General features: G+C 38.1%; 1 protein-coding gene across 2 annotated transcripts in view; it reads left to right on the top strand.

Annotated features, from left to right (window-relative positions):
- The window catches only part of DMGDH (dimethylglycine dehydrogenase), a 35,715-nt gene extending 18,343 nt beyond the window's left edge, over positions 1-17,372 (top strand). Inside the window, exons 9-15 of one of the 2 annotated variants that reach the window (XM_026036657.1) lie at positions 127-292; positions 2,544-2,674; positions 4,110-4,327; positions 5,211-5,368; positions 6,402-6,461; positions 15,746-15,880; positions 16,357-17,372. In XM_026036657.1, the coding sequence (XP_025892442.1) occupies positions 127-292; positions 2,544-2,674; positions 4,110-4,327; positions 5,211-5,368; positions 6,402-6,461; positions 15,746-15,880; positions 16,357-16,557 (1,069 nt within the window). In that variant the 3' untranslated portion in view covers positions 16,558-17,372. Of the gene's footprint in view, positions 1-126; positions 293-2,543; positions 2,675-4,109; positions 4,328-5,210; positions 5,369-6,401; positions 6,462-15,745; positions 15,881-16,356 lie in introns of those variants that run through there. The other variant, XM_026036650.1, reaches the window with a different exon arrangement.
- Positions 17,373-21,105: the final 3,733 nt, after the last annotated feature.

Genomic DNA, 21,105 nt, shown 5'->3' with positions numbered 1-21,105 from the left:
AAGCTACCTGCAGTTAGGAATTCCCATCTGTTTTGAATGATTTTGCCAAATCTGAAGACTATGTTTTACTGAAAAGAGCACAAAATGGCCAAATTGTGTTTTATATGTATAAATGCTCTGTTTCAGACCCAGTTTTCGGCGCACAAACTGGTTTGACCCTCTGGGTCGTGAGTATAAACAGGTTATGGAGAAAGTCGGTGTGATTGACCTGTCACCATTTGGCAAGTTTAAAGTAAAAGGCTCTGATTCTGTTAAACTGCTGGATCATCTATTTGCAAATGTTGTTCCAAAGGTAAATGGGACAGTGATAACTGTTTTAATATGGAATTTAAACAAATTGAATCTATTTCAGAAATGGAAAATGAGGTATAATATTGTTACAATACCTTTCAGATGTCAAACACTCCAATTCCCTTGGAGAAATTCCTGTATTGGAAGATAGATTCTACTTAATTAGGAGGATGAACAGTCAAATTTACATATTAGAGAGCTCCAGGCAGAAATACCCCTTGCAGAAATCTGTATCTGAAGAAGGCCAAGGGAATCTCACCTTTTTACAGTGGCACTGGAAGAGTTTGGGAGCTGCCTGTCTAAAACTGTGTGGCAGCTTCAGACAGCAAAGGGGGCAGACAGCAGACAGTGGGCTGTGCCCTTGCTGGGCTGCAGCAGGTTGATGTACTCTTCCAGCATGCACAAGGGAACCATTTTTCTAAATGTGACCCCTGCTTATTTTCCATGCTTCTCATACCAGCCCTGTAGCAAAGTTCTGTGCCTGAAGCAGGCAGGACTGCACATTTTCAGGCTGCTCAGCTTCCAAACTCTCACCTATCCTTTCTCCACAAATGTGACACTGCACACAGCTCTTCGGGTCAGATGCCATTCGATAGGCACACCATGACTGACCACTCCAGCTTTCTTGTTCATGGCAGTGCCCCATGCCACCCTTTATCTCCCTGCTTTCCGTGGTCGCCAGTGTCTGTAACGTCTTGAGATGCTCCTACACTCAGCACATCAATCTTTTCTGTAGTGCTGCAGCTTGTTGTTTCAGCACAGAATTTCACTACATTTTTGCTGTAGTTGACATTTTCACCTGCTTCAAGCATTAGAGGGAGGAAGCTGAGCAAGTAGATTGAGACTATAATCATGAAGGTAGGTACATCTGCTCAGAGATCAGACCCCAATGGGAATGGGCGTGCTGTGCACAGGAGGGATGTCCTGAGGCTTAGGAGAAAGATCAGCCTAAATTACTGTGTTACTTTTCTTTTTCTTTCTATTAAATCTGTGATAGCAAGGTAGATTAAAAGTTCCCTGCTTGTCTTCTCCGTAGCCTGGGGTGGAGATGGGATAGCTGTGTCAGTAGCTGGCATGGATAACATTTGCTGTACATGTGTATGGGGGAAACAATCAACATTAAGCAGGAAATTGTGAGAACAAAGGTACAATTTTCTACAAATTCTAGTCAGCGTTGCCAAGGGGAAGAAAAAAAGACAAGCAGAAAAATAGAATGAGTGGTTTATGAGTCCTCCTAAGAAAATTCATCATTCAAAACAGTTGATTGCTTAAGCACACAGAGTCTGATTTTGTTACCTTTCACGTCAGCATTGTAAAATATTTCCATGAAGATGCGCTTGTATCACAAGCAGGTAGGCTGTGGCTAGCATCAGAGCCTGATGATTTAACTGTGTATCTGTAATATACTAGCATTTATATTAATGTACAGTGACCTTACAGAGGAATTTCAGTGTCTGCAGTGGCTTCACTTCTTCCATTCATTGTCTGAAATCTGGCACTGACTGGGTGACTGGCAAGATTCTCATGAAAACGGGATGAAACATAAAAGATTAAATTCTGCTTCTGGAAGCATATAAGCGCAGCAGCTATAGCTCATTCACACCCTGACTTGTATGGATGATGAGCAAACATACATTTTATGAGCATGGCTGAGTAACTGTTGCTGGAAATATGACCTTAAGAGCCCACATTCCTGCACAGACTCCTGACTCAGATAAGCAGAGGTTCATAGTTACTACACAGGGCCACAAAATCATCAGGCAGCTCAGTATTTCTTCCTTTAAAGTCATTGGGTTTTATACAGGGCAAAATATGTTGTCTTTTGGAGATCTGAGAGCTTTATTCACATGATTGAATAAGAATATGTCAATAACAGAAGCAGGATTTTGTATTCTGATGGTTATTAAACTAAAAGTAATTGGATCAGTTCACGCTGAAAATGCTTTCTTCAGTCATCTGTGACTTAAGAAAGCCTTGCATGATATACAATTAATGAATAAATTACAGAGGTCTTGATTCATGTGATTTCAAAAAGACTTTTTCTATGAGGAAAATTGAAGTTTCCACTGCAAAGTTTAAGCCTGGGCAATTGGATATCTTCCCTCTCCTATTGCGGCATGGCAGAACAAATATAGAAAAAGTTCTTACAAGTAAAATAGTTGAAGACTTAAGTGTAAAATTGTATTTTCAAATATTTAAGAACTGAAAGATTTTACTTTACATCTGTGATAATTCTGAATTCTACTCTGTAGGTGGGTTCTACAAACATAAGTCATATGTTAACACCAAGAGGAAGAGTTTATGCTGAACTGACAGTCTCTCAGCTGTATCCAGGGGAATTTATGCTTGTAACTGGCTCTGGGTCAGAACTCCATGATCTGAGGTAAATTTAATTTTGGTACAGTAAGAACACAAGTCTGTACAGCCATGATAATATAGGAACCCTTTGACTAAGAGCCAAATTCTTAATTATTTCTGAGAGAAATTTCACTGTGTTTAAGTGAATTCTGTGTATGTAAACTTAGCTGAAGCGACTCCTGAAGTAGCATAACTGCATAAGGGAATGCCTTTGGAGTAAAAAGATGGATAATTTACTGATAGTTGTGTAATCTACTTTAGTATAAGTAGTTCTTGTTTTGCTGTGACCTGTTTGTGCTTGTTATGGTGGTAGAGAGTAGGGTTGTTCCTTTCCGGTATTTTCTCTTACACAGAAAAGAAAATAGACTTTAGACATTGGTAACACCAGAGGCATTGACTTAGCTGGTACAGATGGGCAGTGCAGTCTTCCTAATACTGTGGAAATGCTTTCTGGGCTTTTGAGCTCTGGGATCACCAAGTGAAATGGAAGAAAGGAGGGAGAGAGAAACCCTCACAGGATGACTACATTAAAATGTTTTTCTTCAGATTGTGGATTTGTAAATGAACTTTCTAGTGCTTTTAGTGACTATACACTCATACTGAAAAAAAAAAAAGATTTTTTCTACTAGAGAAGAAAATCTGCAATTTGCTGACAAATCAGTTCTTATAATTAATCAAAACATAAAAGACTGAGGTTTGCTTCTCCAACACATGGTGAATAATGTACTGTTCTATAAGCAGTCTCATGGGAACCAGTAGGAACATTGGCACATTAAAGCATCAAATGAAAGTAGAAAAGGCAGAACCAGGCTGAATGCATCTGCTTGCAGAGAATTTCAGCAGCTCCATTTGGTTTTCTCCTGTGCCTTAGATCTTTTAACATTGTGTAACAAAACAGTATTTCATAAGACTTAAAATATACCCTTTCATTTATTTTGAGAGCTTCCTGAAAGACAATACCTGATCAAATCAGGACTCAAAACCAAACTTCCTACCAACACTTAAAATACTGTACCGGGAAGCAATAAGCCCAGTCAAGCTGTGCATTTATGTTAATACAGAAATTTATCTTGAGATTTCTGATATTTGTTTATGTGCTGACTTTTTATTAATGAATACAAAAGCAAATCTGTGTTCAAGTCCTATGACCTCATTTCTTTCCCTTATCTTGAAAATCCCATTCTACCCATTAAAATTCTTTCTTTTCCTTGCTGTATCCCAGGTGCCTATGTCATGGTACTAGTTTTCTCACCAGAAAATGCTGTTTTACATCAGTGATGGATTTGATCTATCTATCTAATCTTGGTCTATCTAATGTACTTCATTGGTTTCGAAAACATACTAGGACTGGGAACTGCTGAGAAGATTAATGCTGACAAAAAATTCTTCTTTTCCAATGTTTATTTAAATCAGTAACTTTTCATGGAAATGTTAATATCACTGTTGACTTTTACATGCAGATGGATAGAAGAAGAGGCGGCCAGAGGTGATTACAAAGTTGATATAGAAAACATGACAGATGAGATGGGAGTGCTTGGTGTAGCGGGTCCATATGCACGACATGTCCTCCAGAAGTTGACAACTGAGGATCTGAGTGACAGTTCATTTAAGTTTCTGCAGGCCAGGCATCTGAAACTTGCAGATATTGCTGTTACTGCTATTAGGATATCCTACACAGGTAACACTCTTAAGGAAATCAGTTAATAAGTAAATAAATGAAACTAAAATTATGTTGAGAAATAAATCTTACTGTGTCTTCATAAGCAATAGGTTTGCCACATTTTATATATAAAAAATACATAGGAAACCCAGCATACTGAGGAAACCCAGTATACTGATTTTCAAATGTGATCTGGTCAGAGTCTGCACTGTGTTTTCCAAGATCTTTTTCTCTAGAATACCCCACCGTGTAAATATTTATTTTGCAGAACAAAAGGCCAGTTCTGATAACCTCTGTGGTATTTGCTGCAAAACCAACGTCAAGAATTGTTTTTGGATTATCGTTTATTAGTGTTTGTCAAGTGCCTTGAAAATGTTACACTGAAGTGCTGAGCATTTATTTTTTCTCAGTTATTTCATTTTTCTTTCTTTCTATGTTCATCTCTACTGCAGTGGATTAAATTAAGAGCAATCTGAAGCAGGTGAAGTTGATGTAATTCATATTTCCTTTCCATTATACTGAACATGATAAAATACTGCCTTTATCCTTATTTACATAGTCAGTTATATTTGCTGTTCTCTTGCCAATTCATCGTCTGTTTTTAATGTTCTTAGGCTTGATCTGTCACCGTGACTTCATTGCATGTCTTTTTCTTACTAATTATTCTTGATTATACCCTTATTTCAGGTAATAGTTTAAATAATGGTACAGCTGCCTAATATATTATCTTCTAGTAGTTCTTGCAGGTAATCTGACTTTCTATATGACAGCACAACTGAGCCTAGAACGTGTATTAGTGGTTGTAACATTGATCCTTACTTTGTGCCGGTGATAGAACTATATTAATTAGGATTATTTCAGTCATGAATTGATTAATCAATTAAACTCATTTGTTCAACAGGTGAGCTGGGCTGGGAGCTTTATCACAGAAAAGAAGATTCTGTAGCTCTTTACAGTGCTATCATGGAAGCTGGGCAAAAAGAGCAAATCGATAACTTTGGAACATATGCTCTGAACACTTTAAGGTTGGAAAAGGGTTTCCGAGCCTGGGGGGCAGAGGTCAGGAAATATAATATTTTTATAATTCCTTCTGTTTATTTTCTTTATGACTATATAGCTTTTAGCCAGAGCTAAAACAGATATTTGTTCCAGTTGTGGCATGAAAAGAAAATTTACTTTGAGCTGGGATAACCAGTATAACCAGGAACAATGTCTTTTATAGATAAAAATAGCTAATATACTTGATGCAATTCCGGCAGAGGCATTCATTTTGATTCACTGATACTTTTTCCTCTTGAGTATAACAAATTTGATGACTTGCTGTGTTCCAGCATTTGAAAATCAAAAGTTTGGCTAATAGGTTCTGAAAACATTTTATTTCTCTAGTAACTGCACTATGGGTGACCAATTATTCTTGCTTCATAACATACTTGGAACTTTTTCATTTCCCATTAACTTGTATCTGCTCACTTGCACTAAGGGACTATTCAAGTGGCCTAAAGAACTTCAGGAAAGGAAAATCAGGATAATTTCTGCTTGCATGATTTTTTTTTCCCAACTGCCTGGAAAGGATAGATCCTGGGAAGTCAAAATACTGGGCACTTAGAAATCCTTTCCCTTTGCCTACTGCTGATTATTTTCATTCTAGCTCCAATACTGGCTGACAAACCACGCCTCCCACCGCTAAAGGGGTGGTAAGGGCAGGTGGTAAAAGTAATTGGCACTGTATATTAATTGCCTTGGCAGACAAGGCATTCTGTTGCATTGCAGTTAATGTGTGTACCTCAGTTGTTTGAGCTTTTGCAGGCTTGATGCTGCTTTGACAAAGTCTTGTTTCTGACTGAAATGTGTATTTATTTTGCATGATGAAAATTAGATGTCTAATTTGTATATCTACATGCTCCAATAAGGGTAATAGTAGGTACTCTGCTGAAAATTGCATGTAGGCTGCTCACAGTTTGTTCAAATGGAACTTGCACAAATACAGTGCAGAAGACATTCAGTCAAGAATAAGTAGAAGGGTGCACAGCATAAAAAGAAACTAAAGCTGTAGTAATCTTTCATATATGGATTTAGTATTTTTTTTTCTCAGATGAACTGTGACACTAATCCTTTGGAAGCTGGACTGGAATATTTTATAAAGCTAAACAAGGTACGTTTATGTTTGTAAGTACATATCCATTATTTTCAAAGCATTCTGTTACCTGCAGGTTTATTTCTATGTTTGGAAGGAGAAATGTCGTTCTGAGTAAAATGGGTATTTGCAATGAGAACATCTTTCATCACTGGATACAAGAGTAATTGCCCTCTTAAGTGCAAATTGATTGAAGAAATGTCATACTTTTCTGTAACTGTTGCTGACGTTATGACGAAATTATGAGTTAGATCAAGAAGTTGCAAATATTCAATTTAATGTTGATTATGGGGAATTTAACTTATTAAAAATAACTCATTGAATGAAATAGCTTTCTAGACAAATTTGGCTCATGTACTCTTTAAAGCTTACAGTATGTATATAAAAGCTGAACCGATCTATTTATGTTATAAAAAAGTGAAACCACTTTATCTGCTTATTCTTAAGGGAGTTGTCTGTAACATCATTTTCCCTGGCTCCCACTCTAGTATAGAAATTACTGAAAAAAATCAGATAGGTAGGAAGAACTACAGACCGACAGCTTGGATACGAATCAAATGTAAGTTAAATGATTGCTTTGTTTAAAAAAAAAAAAAAAAAAATTGTTCCTAGATTTTCTGAAGAGGCGCTCTGCTTAGAACGTCTTGCCTGGGTTTCAGAGTTTTGGACTAGACATATTATCCTATCTCCTTTTGTTCTTTTTTTTTTTTTTTCTTTACCACTTTCATTTTCCTAGAATATTTTAGCAAAACAAACTGTGTTTATGGTCTAAGCGCCGCAGAGATTGTTTGTCATTACTCTTTCCAGTCCAAAACAAAACCAGAGCAAGAGTCCAAACTCCTGGTCAAAGACAGGACTTTTCTGTGAAACTCAGTGAAATCTTTCCCCATGCAGCTCTAATGTCATCTCTTGCTACCAGGTAGCCTCAAACTGCAGGCTGCAGTTGCCTACACGGGGCGTGTACAGTTTGGAATATTTAAAAAAAAAAAAAAGTCCTAGACGTGTCAAATTAGGTACCCTAAATTAGGGTGATTCTTCTGACTTGATCTTTATTCCTCAATTTTTCATTTGTAAAATGGAAAAAGTATCAACAGTTTTACATAAGGGGAAAGTGAGAAGAAAAAAATAGTGTTTGTGAAGCATTTGGTCTTTACAGTGATGTGATATAATACAGGGACAAATTCTGTTCTTATTTATACTCACTTTATATTTGAAAGGGTAATACATTTTTTTGCCACTTCATACTAAAGCACAATAAGTAAATAAGCAACATATCGTGAACTTTGGGAAGGCAAGAACTATGGATAGGTGCCAAACCTAAAATGATGTTTTTACAAGTGTAAAACACTCCCCATGTGCAGTGGAGTCCTGTCTGGGATGGGATCTTGCCCTAGTCACAGAAGACTGTGCATGCAAAGGAAATAGTCTGGTAGAACAGGATAGTGTTTTGTTTATTCTTCAAGAGCTTTTGTACATTGAGGGGAATTCATTGAAAAATGTTACCGTTAGTAATTTTCCGGTTTCACTTGATATGGCTGTTTGTTTTCTTTTTTATTAGTATAAGCAGGGAAAGCTGTTACTTGCCAGGATGCCCATGCAGAAGATAAAGGCACTAACGTGCATTGAGCACTTGGTTCTTTGCTGTTCTGCAAGGTTAAATGCAAAGGTGGAACAGCTTTCTGGAGCACATATTCATGTTGTGCCCTGGTGCACAAAGAATAAAACACCACTGTAGATCTAAGATGTCAGCCTGAAACACCGGCCAGTCTAATTTGAAAAAGAAAAATCTCTTTATTTATGGCCTCAGAAAAATGGGCAATTGCAACTGTATGTTGATGCTGTGGAACTACCAAGTAACTGGTAACACTGGAAACAGCTTAAGCACTAGCATGAAGCACCATGTGAGTTTGTTTACTCTGCTTCTTGGCAGCTCATGGTTACAAAAATCCCTGCTTTTAGTTTTGGTGTCCGTTTGGCAAGGCACAGACCTCACTTTTTTTAGTGGACCTCAAGTCTGACAACAAGCAAAATGCTGCTCTTATCTGTGCTTCCGTTATGGAAGAAAAATTTTAAGATGTTGTTGTTTTCTTTTTTAAGAAGAAGAAAGAAAAAAAGCAAACAGAACATGAACTCTAAGCAGCAGATTTCTTCGAGTTGAGTTAAATCTGTTTAGACATCTCTAAATTCCCTGAAAAGGGATTTCTTCCTTTAAGTGTGCGCCCCCAGCTGGGGAAGGTGCTTGTTTCTTGATAGACTAAAATAAAATACGCTGCAACCTGGCAGATAGATAGTCCTTCTTAATGTACAACAGACAACTGAAAGAGCCTGCAAAATGAGCAAAACGACGTCCTGGCAGGATAGTTAAATCTTGAGCGATATGTCAGGGACAATCAGGTTTTCAGCAACACAAGGGCTAATCATTCTGTTAGTGATGAATGAGAAACTCTTAAAAGCTTAAGTTGAAATGGCTTTTTATGACCTGGTCAATTATAACAAGATTTCTTCATCCGTTTCCTGGCAAATTTCCTTTCTTCAGTAATACCAAAGAGGTAGTTGTGTTCTCTGTTTTCTCTGTCCTCCACCTGATGTCCCTTTTTCCTCTGGCTGTTGGCATTAGTTGAGTGGGGTGGGTTGTGATTAACCAAAGTGGAGGGACAGCAGCAGTATTAATTTTTTACTGAGGCGTGTTCACTGTCTTCTTAAAATCTATAAAAGATATTTATTTTAGGCATGGGATTTTTTTTTTTAATACCTGTGGTCTTTTATAAATAAAATCAGTCTAACTGTTCTTTTTTTAAGATAGTTCCCCTCAGTAGTACTTTAATCTCTTGAATAAGAACTCTGGTGACTAAATATCCACCAAATTCTTAATGATCTTAATGGCAGTAAATTCACAGAATCTCTCTAAAGAGGAAAAAGTTGCAGGTCTGCTTGCTCCGCATCCCTGAATGTCATTTGATTTCTAGCACATGTATGAACTTTCTTTGGTTCAAGTGGTCAGAGCTATAGTATATAATCCCTGAATGCCTTTTAATTTCAAAGCAGAACCTTAAAAAAAACTTTTCCAGATGTAGTTAGAAATGATAAGCAATCTCCAGATATTAATTTACTTCAAGCCCTTATTCTGTGACAGAATATATCTATGTTTAACTTGCTGTATGTATAAATGTCATGTGTAACCTTCTAAGGATTTACCAGTCCTAGACATTGTCTCTTGGGTATTCTAGTCTAGTGATTCACTATCTTGATATTAAAAAAATGTGTTTTTTGTCTTGTATCCTTTTTTTTGCTACGCTTTAAATTTATTATTGCTTATTATGTTCACTATTGACGTAGAAAAAAAGATTTTTCCTACCTTTCAGAAGCTCTTGATGTCATCAGAAGCTGTTAGAACATGCTTTTTCATTCTTCTCAATTGTTTAAATATTACTGGCTGATACAGTATTCTTAAAACAGCCTGTTTCCAGAGCATAAGGGTCCAGAAGGCCCAAGAAACCTCATGTTACAGAAAAAAAAGTCCATAATAGTTTGAACAGCTAACAGAAGAACTTGTTCAGAATGATTTTCCATGTTAATCCAGTAGTTCCAGTAATCATCCAGAGTGTGCAACTGTAAAATTCTCTGTATAAGTGTTTTTAAGAACTGTTTTATGCTGGAGTGCCATCTCCTGGGCAATCTCTGCAGCAACAGCTCCTCTTTGAAGATAGGATGAGACAGGGAATGGAAACGCCTTTAGGAGTCTGTTTTGCTGCACTCTTCCAGGCTCAGAGCTGAGTGGTTAGCTAATATTTGGCACTTCTTGCCAAGAGGAGAATCCAGGTCCCACCTCTCCTTCTGACTTTGGCATCAGATTCCTGGGGTGCCTTTCACTCTTGCACCTATTACCCAGACGAGCACTTAATTGCCCCTCATTCCTCATGATTACAAGTGAATGTGGTGCCTAACAGCTTCATCCAGATGGTGGCCAGCTATAATTCAAAAGGACAGTCCTTGAGCTTGACCTGACCTCCCACTAACTGTACATAACTTGTTACTAACAAGCTCAGGTGAGCAGCTCTAAGCCTGCACTGTCCCCCTCTTCTGCTCCTCCTTTGCAGCAAGTACCTCCTCTTGCCAGCTGCTTCCCTCCTGTCCCCCCTCTTTGTGTTACAGATCTCAGAAGCAATGTATTCTGATTTATTAAAGCACAGCGCACTACATTCTTTTAGATAAGGATTTTTTTTTCCATTATTGCTGGATGCAGTTTTGAAAAAATACCCCTCCAGCCTGAATTGGCACAGGGGAGGAGAGCAGAGCACGCCTTCCATATGGGAGCCTTGGCAGGAGAGATTCACTCAGTTGTGCCATTGGGCCAGGGGGTTTCTCTGCAGTAGCTCTGGAGTCTAGGAGCGAGAAGGGGTGAGCAGGAAAACAAGCACTCACAGTCAATTGCTAATGTTTGTCTGCTTCTTAAGTGAGTTTGTTTCAGTAAAGCAAAATACATCCAGAGAGCCCTGCTAACAAAGGATTCACTCTTATCAAGTTACACAAAGATGCCTTGGAAAAAGCTGCAGTGATTTTTGTCTGTAGAAAATGCACATCTAGGTCACTACTGGAAGTCTGGTGTATCACATAATGCAATAAGAACTCACTGAGCTAGGAACTTAGAGCTGAAATAATTCACTCTTTTCATCGGGAAGTTCTGTCCTACCTCTTTCTTTGAAGTGGCTGCTTGCTCTATTTGGGATGCATTATCATTTGGCATGTTGAAATGACTCAAGAGCATCCAACTAAGAATAACATTTCAAAATATTGTGTAGATGCTGTCTTCAGTGTGTTGTAATGTAATGGTCATAGCAGATTGCAGCAGCTCTTGGTGCTGCCTTCTGCAGTTGGGTGGCTTTCTGTACATGATTTGGCTGTACAGAAGCAGCATAAGTAGCATTCCAGATAAATAACAGTGCTTCATTATTGAGATTTTTTTTCTCTTAATATAATTATTATAAATGTATATATAATTTAAATATATCTTTGCTAAATAGATAAAAGCATATCTTTGCTGACAGCAATTTATTGAATGGATATAGCACTTTTCTTCCTAGAAACACAGATTTTTTTCTGCTAAACTGCTAAGTACATTTCTTCCTACTGCACAAGCTTTTTCTAAATAATAATAAAAAGATGGTCTGTAGATAATTTCTAGCCCTTTGCTTCTCTCAAGCAACAAGAGATTGTTTTGGGAAGACTCAGAATGAGGACCTGTATGGTGTTTAATGTTGAGAGCATATTTGAAATATAAAAAAGGGGAAAAAATTATCTTGCACTGGCCAGCATATGGTCACTGACACAAAGTAAAAGTCTGATGAGGAAAAGAGCATGGCAAACAAGACAAATGTCCAGATTTTGCTAAATTTAATTGATTTTATCTTAATACATTCTTCTTTATGATCTCTGTGTTATATTACACCAGTAAAAGGCTGGTGAGCTACACATTATTTAAATCTGGTGAGCTACACCTTATATGAAGATAAGCAGTTGATGTTGTCCTTTCTTGCTCTTTAACCTGCAACCTGCTTTCTCTAATAGTTTGCATATGTTTTTATTTACTGTGGAGAATACATATGCCTTGAACTAGTGCTTTCAAAGCCTATGTTAAAGAAAGGGGAGTTCTGTATTTTAGGCTTAGCTTATTGGGACTCACTAGTCCCAAGTAGTAAAAATTTTAGATTGTTAATGCATGTTGCCAGAACTGACTACTCTTAAAACTGCGAAACATAATGAAGGGGATTAAACTTGATAGTTGTTGTGTGGGTTTTTTTGCTTGTTTGTTTGCTTGTTTGTTTTGGTGTTTCCATCTATTTTTTTTTTTTTTTTTGATTCCAAATGTTATTTTGTTCTTTTGGTGAATCATAGTGCACTGTTTTAAATGGGATCTTAGCTTAGATTTAGTGTGACAAGCAAAAAACAAATAGAGGTAAAACCCATACTGACCAATTTTCTCGAAGCAGGAATGCAACGTTACCAAGAGTAACCAGACTGAGTTGCAATGAGAGGAATAGAGCAAGAAAGAGGGGAGAGGGGAAACTCTGGAAAACTATGTATGTATATTTATGTATTTTTGCAGAGCTTGGGAATCCCAGCGTACTTCTCAGTTGTTTTTCTGCTACAGGAATATTTTTAACCTTCAAGAATATCAGGTTGCTGTTTCATTTGGAAATAAAACAAACCGAAAAAAAAAAAAAAAAAAACCCAAGCTCAATACATGCCACCCCAAAATGCATTTCTAGTTAGCAAGAGAACTATTAAAAGTGGTTTATTCCAGGTGACCTGAAGCCTGCCCCGATTGGAATTAAGAATTTCATTTTGTGCCTGTAATAGATAGGTAAGGAATGATCCAAAAATATATACGTTTTTAAACCTGCAGCCTGCTTTCTCTAATAGTTTCCATATGTATAGCTAACTGGTGATTAAAAATGGAAGTCAGAATTATTTTTGCTGTCAACCTCAAGGTTTTGGTAATTAGGATACGAACAAGAGTTAACTGTCATCTATACAGTTAATCTTGAAGTGACCCATTAAAGCAGTACACATCTGTTACCAGGTCATACTCAAGGCTCCAATTATGATTGCTGCATTAACCTTTATGGAAACTGTTTTTCCATTTCTAAGTGAGGAATTTATAGAGATGCAAAATAACTTACAGTCTTGGGAGAAAAAAATGCTGTGAAAACCAGTAATTTTACAGATGGCTGAGTTTTACCTCTGTCTGCATCCATTTCTCTACAGATATCTGAATATTTCCAGGAAGAAAAATGCGTCCTGAAATTAGTTCAGAGATATTCCTGTCTGTTGCTACTCTGATTACTGAGAGACCCAGCCATAAATTCACAGACATTCATACAGCCATTTCAGATACCTTACTGTATCAATAGCATCTGCATCAGGTTGGCAAATTTAGCACAACATGTACAGGAGAGCTGCAATTGGAGGCCAGCCAAAATGCCGTAACTCAGTGCCCAGGTTGGCATTGATATTGGGTACCACAGTCACCTCCCTTGAGGCTGAATATCAGGTGCAACATTTGCAGGTACAGGAGGAGATGTTTTGGCTAAGTTTACTGCACGGGTATCTCTGTGTCACTGAAAGCTTTTCAGTTTGGGTGTCGTACTGTGATACACCATCTTGGTTCCTAGTTGCAGGAGCTTTTACAAGTATTCCTGTGTAATAGAAAGGTGATTCTGTGAAAAGCAACATTGAATTAAAATTTTATGATTAATATATGAAAACAGGAACCAAATCATATAGTCTTAGTCTTCTATTAACAAAACATTGAAGGGGTTTAAGAAAAATATGTTAGGCTTGTAATGGGAAGGAAGATTGCTCACAAGCAACACCCCCGTGAACGTTTTGATGAAGCAAGCATAAATCTTTGAAATACCTTTGAAATACCCACCCGCCTGATGCAGCTTTTCCGATAGTTCCCCTTTTCTCTCTGGTGGAAAGGTTTATTATGTCTCATTATCTGACTCACAGCTGTGCTCCTATGAGAAGGTCTGAAAAAAACACATTTCCTTTCTCCCTTTCTTCAAGCAAGCTGATTTGGGGGGTTTTGTGACTTCTGTCAGAACAGACATTGAACAATCTGCTTTGCAACTTCCCAGCCTTATGAGTGACAGGGTGCTCCCCAGTAGCTAGTTATTGTCTGATCTGAGATCCTTGCTTGTCTTTACCAGCTGTTTCTTGACATTCTGAAATTAATCTTTGAAGTCCTTTACTTTTCTGATCTGGGCTGTATTTCATGCTATCTTTTCCTAAAGAAGACTATCTGTGATCTTTATTTGTGGTTATCTTCAGTAGGTCTACTTCAGGTTTTAGAGGAAATAGTCCCTAGCTGGTTCATAAATTGTTTTTCACAGCAATTTACAGATTCCAGTCTTTCAATTTCAGAAACTCATCAGTACTTCAGTAATTTCTTTTGAGTTTACACATAGAAATACAAGAAACTAAAAAAGATCTACAGAAATAGGAACAGATGAACTAACTGTATAATAATCTATTCCAAGTACAACTGTAATATGTTTTGGGTGCAATTCTGAATGCTGTTGCTGCAAAACACCGACTCAGTGCTGTCGCACAAGGAGTTACAACAAACAGTTCCCAGGCTGCAGCACTTGGGAACCTCTTGAATTCCACTAACTACAAATGTATGTAAATCTACTTTTAGCATCTAAGTGTAATGACTCTACAGAAATATAAGAATATTTAAGAAAATTATTGATATTTTTATCAATGTCTCTTTTTTTTTTCCTGTAAATGCTCCTCACACGAATAGAGCTCCTGCTTCACAGTGACCTAAGACCATGTGTCATAAATCAGCAATTTTTATACTAATTCTTCCTTCTGTGGCCCATATTTCTGATTCATTCTCTTCTCAGTCAAGTAACCAAGTAGGGAAGTGGTCTGAGTTGCATTAAAGATTTGGGAGACAACAGTGCAAGACAAATGAAATTCACAGTCACAAGTAGGCAAAATAAGCTCCCATCTCCCAGTGGAATCTTCCATCTCCCAGTGGAATCAGGCTAGCTGTAAGGTCATGTTGTCACACACACTAAATACTGTCTTCTGTGCCCTTTAGCATTGCTGAGGCTTACAGGTGTCTCCCCAATACTTCTCACACGTTTATGCAGTCTGCCTCTAGAATTGTGAGGATCTGCTTATAGCTCTTTTCTTTAGGGAAGCTGAAAGGGGGAACTTCAAACAGTATTCTACAGCTAGCATGTTGCCTTATCCCATAAAATAGTAGATACAGGACAAAAGACCACATATCTTAAAACAAGAATATAGAGCAGACTCCTGTGCATCCTGACACAGAAGCACCAAAGTGAAATGGTAACACGTTACTGTTACACTTGCTGATCACATCAAACACAATGAGTGTCCACTGAGGGAGGCCAGGGCTTTAGGATTGAGTGTTGGAATTACTCATATTACAGCCATATTTGTCCAGTTAAGGTCATGGGCCAGAAGATTGAATTTTATTCTGGTTTCTATTAAAAATATCTCACTATATATATTTCTACTGCATTTGCAATTATGGATATTAAAGAACTGAGATCTAGACAAGTTAATGTACTGAAAAAATCACCAATGATATCACTGTAGTTAGGATCTATAGTCTATCAAAGGTTTGATTTAATCTGTATTTCACATAGAACATATAAGCAATAGAAAAACAAATGAAGGCAAATCTAAATGCTTGTATATCTAACCTTTTTTAAAAAAATGAGAAGCCGTTTATTACAATTATTTGATGTTTTTTTCAGCCAGCAGACTTTATAGGAAAACAAGCACTGAATCAGATTAAAGAAAAGGGATTGAAACGGCGGCTGGCATATCTCACCCTGGAAACAGATAATGTTGATCCAGAGGGAAATGAAAGTGTGTGGCATAATGGCAAGGTAAAGGCTATAGATGATGTTATCAGAAACTAAATTTAATTCTCCATGAACAGAATATAACTTTGTGTTCCAAATGTGAATATATTTTTGTTTTACTGACACAGAACAATTTGAAGCTATGATACTATTTTCTGATCTTCAAGCAGGAAGCAAAGATTAGCTGCATATATCTACAGATAAAATATGAAATACTATCTAGTTAGAGAAACTGGAGCTTTAACAGACTATAGTATTAGCTCATCTATTCTTTTGTCCTGCACATTCACCGTTTTCCTAACATCGCTTTCATTATTTGCTTGAAAGAAAGAAGAATTGGTGAAGAAATGGTGAAGAAATCTATGAACTGCATGATACACTCCAAACTTAACTGATATATGAAGTTTATAAATAGAAACTAGTGTTCTAAGATATGTTTGTTCTAAGATATGTTTGCTAAGATATCTAGTGTTTTAAGATATGTTTGCTTCTTTTATTAGGTTGTTGGCAACACCACATCTGGCTGTTTCAGCTACAGTGCTCAGAGGAGTCTGGCTTTTGCATATGTTCCCACAGAACTCAGCAAAGTTGGACAGAATTTGGAAGTTGAACTTTTAGGAAAAAATTATTCAGCGACTATTGTACAAGAGCCACTGGTGCTGACTGAACCGACGAGAAGCCGCCTTCAGAGAAAGGGTTGAAGTCCCAAAGCATAAACAGAGATGATGGGAACAGGAAGTTGTATAATAGAAATCTATCCATTTATACCCGTGAAATTAAGAAAATGAAACTACTCATATTCATTAATCACTAAGTTCATGATCTTCATTGCCACATTAATGAGGGATTTTATGCTGTCACCCATTTGCTTCCTTGTATCTGGCCTATTCACATCAGAGATGTGAGCAAAGTTAATGAAGGGCTGTGCATTGCTCCTTCTGTGATGTAAGCAGAAAGTGTCTGGGAATGAGGGGCTCCTCCTTTCCACTTGCCCACACACTGTCCAGAAGATCAGAGCTGTGACTGAGGAGAAAGTTGTTCTTGGTGTTGGCCAAGAGCAAATTCTTTCTCCTTGAGACATAGTTCTTCCCTTGCCTGCCTTTGTAGTCAAGTACTTTTGCCCCATGATGTTGCTTATCATTAAAATTTCACTAGCTCAGCACAGAATAGCTCTCTAAAAGTACTGAAATAAATTTCAACTTTTGTTAAAAAATAATTAAAGGGAAACTCAACTTCCAACATTCCTTCCCAAGGTGTTATCCCTGCAGAAATTCTGACAGAAGATCAACATTTAGTTCTTTCTAAATAAATATTTAGAGGAAACCTATTCTTCACAATCATTATTTTGTATGGATCTTCTAGTTAATATATTGCATGTAATATTTTACAACACATTTTCTGGACAGAAATAAAAAGTATTGCAAAATAGTGATGGTCTAAATCTGAAGATCCAGACCCTTAAGAACTGTTCATCCTTTTCCTGTTAGCAGTAAGAACCATGTGTTGTTACACAGAAATATTGACAAATATATAATTAAAATCACAGTAGAGGGGTTTTTTTTTATGTTAAGTATTTGATAACCTGAAAAAGCAGGGTTAGGTTGATATAAACAACAGGTAAACAAGAAATAGTTAAAATGCGCTTATCAATTCCACAATATCTCAACAGATCTTCTCAATGACAACAAGGTCACAATTCCCATTTACAGAGAATACGCTTATTGTTAGGCTACAATTAATCCTTTTCTACAGTCAGTTTGAATGATGAGTAATGAGTAGATTGACTAGTGAGAGTGTTGTGGAGTGTACGGTGCAGTAACGGTTACACTGAGGCAGGTTCTTGCATCCACTTTCCCAGTAGGTTTTGCTAATAGCGAAACACGTGGCCAGCAGTGGCGGAGGCCACCTCAGTCTCCTTGGTGGCTTCCACATTCCTCTGAGGGTGCTAGAAGCAGATTTCTTTTCCAGCTTGGAAGAAAGAAGCTACTCATTAACACGTTGACCAGGGCAGACAAACTGCGCAGAAAGGGCAGGATTTCTGAAGCCTGTGCAAAAGATAAGGAATCACACATATAATTCCAACATTGAGGTGAGCTCAGAAACTACATCCTCGATGTGCTTGTGGCACATTTCCAACTGTGACCTCGCAACCACTTATTTTCTCTCTCTATGCCAATTTGGATGACCTGTCCCATTAAAAATACAATATTCATAGATAACAGGAACATGGGACTGATGGAAAAAAAAAAAAAAAAAACAGTTAAAAAATACTTGTATTCAGTAAGGCATTTGGGAGTATGTTTTAGTTTAGGTATGTGCACAAGGTTAACAAGCATGCAAGGGATTCCTTGTATTGAGGATCAGACTGGAAACATGACCGTGAAAATTGAGGAGCAGTGCTGTGTGTACGCTGGGAATACAGGTACAGATATAAGGAGAAGAGACCTAAGCACTGATTTGCCATGGGCTTCTCATTGACAGCTATTGTCAGTCAAGGCCGGTCAAAATTGAGCTATGGATACTTCGTTTTTATTCAACATTTAAAGAATTGGACAAAAAAGACACACATTTTGGGGGGAAAGGTGATACAAAGTAAGGTAAATTTACTGCACCCCACTTGTAAGACCAGAACAACTTCATATTCTTTACTGACTATAAATATGACAAATTGGGTGTCTGACAACTTGTAGCAGTTTGTAATGTCTTAGGAGTGACTGTGCTTTATGTTTAACAGCGCACTGAGGAGTAGAGATACCTGAAGGAGTTTTGATGAAGCAGGGCTGAGTGTTAGAAGCACTTGAGCTGTGTGGTAGCCATGTCTCTGCTTGGGCTTCCGAGTTCACCCACCCTCTCTTTTATTACTCCGATACCCAAGCCATCTTATCCTTAATTTATTAGGATAGCTATTAGGATTGCAAAACATGGCACAGTTTGCTTCTTCTAAGGGGAAGAAAGGTGACAAATAATTCCCACAGAGAGGTTCATATGTACAGAGAGGTTCAATTCCTCATGGTTATAAAATTAAAAATACAAACCTGAAGAAAATGGTGGGGGTACTTGGCAGGGGTTTTTTTTGTATGTGGTTTCCTGATACTATTTCTTCTCATGGTACGTTGTGATATAATGTTGCATAACCTCATGGTGTCAAGATGCAGCTAGAGGAAGTGAATAAACAAGAATGTTGAAGCAGTATGTGCCTGTTGTAAGAGGGCTTCCAACCAGCCAAGCCCAAATTAAATGGTCAAAATGCAGACAGGAACATTCTGCAATAAAACCTTGAAGAAAATACGACAGCAGAAACATCTAGACTACAGCCGTGCAAATAAGTTATATTTGCTGTGTATGTTTTATAGATGGTTTGATTTAGTGTTATAACTCTTAACAACTCAAGTAACCAGGTTATCTTACTCTGTTGAGCAGGATAAATAGCAAATAACTCTTGACAGTCTTCTAAAAGGGGATATGAGTTCAGCAGCGCTTGAACACTGTGATGATTTTGAAACCATGCCAGCTGAATAGATATAATTAATTTGATCATAAAATTTATATCAAATATTTCTGTTTCTATCAGCACTGTGTAGAGTTTCAAGGTAATTATTTTGAATGAACAAGAATTGTTTCCATGGGAATGCGCTAACGTTTGAATAGAATTTTACATATAATGAGGACATGGAAGGAGTTGGTAAAATACATAATTCAGAGACAACTGTGACTGGTGACTGATTAGAACTAAAAATAAGGTAAGATGGAAGTTTCCAGTCTTTTGAATAGTGTGAATCACATCTCAACAAAGAAAATCTAACTCATAGCTTAGCAGTAATGGAATTCAGGGAAAACTGACTTTAGGAGATATTATTGCTTCTTGCTCTGATACCAGTGTCCTATTTATTTGACTCCTCAAGGTATTATAAATCAGTCATCTGATTTACACCGAATTATCATAATACAACTGTGTGTTTGTGACAATCAGGATAAATTAATTGCCTCTTGGAGGAATATTCGTCCTGTAACTTCCTAATATGGAGGTAGCACAGTTTGTAAGTAGAGAGCTGGAAACTTGATAGGCTTCTCCTTCATTCATAGGAGCAAGAATCTTCTTTCCATGGAAACTTGTCAGTCCAAAGAACAGCAAATAGGAATCTGGCATGTTTAGTCTTTGCCTTTATTTACTGATAAATAGTATTTTTAATGTGGATTTTTTCACTTGTCACCATATGACTATATAAATTTGTGAATGTACATCCATACCATTCCAGGTAAATGTTAAACATATGATTAATGGATATTTAAAGAGACACATTCATATGTACTCCTTGGATGAATGCAAGGGAGTAGAGGTGACAGTTACTTCTGTCATTTCGCAGTACTCACTCTTAGGTTTTACATCAAGATTATCATTAGGTTAGTAGTTTTTATGACACTGCCTTAGAAGATTACATGGGCTGAAGAAACAGCTTTGGGTTGCTTCAGTTCCTTCCTGCTCCTAACAGTCCCCAGCAATATTTTACTGCCGGAGCTACATCAAGCCGCTCGTCCATATAACCAAAATTATATTCCAGCATCCTCAGGAAAAAAAGTCACCGTGATTTGGTTGACGGGGATGGGCAGGGAAAGGACCAGAGCGGCAGCAGGCCTGGTAGGAGTGGGAAGAGAGGGGCCAAGCGCCCACCACTGCAGAAGGAGCTGCCATCCTGGGCCCTTCCGCTGCCCTCTCCGCGGCCGCCTGTCCTTCCAGGGCTGCAGCACAGCTGGAAGCAGCAAGAGCAGCAGTTTTCCTCGCAGCTACCAGCGTGGGCTGCCCCACCTCGCTGAGGCATCAAGCAAACTCTGTATAATCTAGAGTCTCGGTTAGTCAACAAGTCTGTTGACTTCTATGGAAGCAAGAATGTCTTGAAATAAAAGCCCCTGGGTGGTTCTGTGGTTCCGGAAAAGCTCCACCGTCTCCAACGGGTGTTGTAGTGTGGGAGTGAAAGGAAGATAAGAACCCAGGAGAACTCCAGCATCACTGCACTGAATGCTCCGGTATCGCAGGCAACAACTTTACAAGCCCATTCATTATTATTAATTATTCCTTTATTAAATGCATCAATTTAAACCGCGCGGTTTAAATTGCAGCCCGCAGGACACAACCTCCCGCCTGGGAGCGCTGGGAGGCCTGAGGCCTTAGTCCCGCGCGCGGCCTCGGGAGCGCGAGGACGAGCGCCGGGCCGGGCCGGGCCGGGCCGGGCGGAGCCGGGGCGCCCTCCGCG

This window comes from Nothoprocta perdicaria, unplaced genomic scaffold (genome assembly GCF_003342845.1).
Source record: "Nothoprocta perdicaria isolate Ctin4 unplaced genomic scaffold, notPer1 scaffold_1, whole genome shotgun sequence".
NCBI lineage: Eukaryota > Metazoa > Chordata > Aves > Tinamiformes > Tinamidae > Nothoprocta > Nothoprocta perdicaria.
The sequence above is the reverse complement of the archived record's forward strand: the minus strand, read 5'-3'. Positions and strand labels throughout refer to the sequence as shown.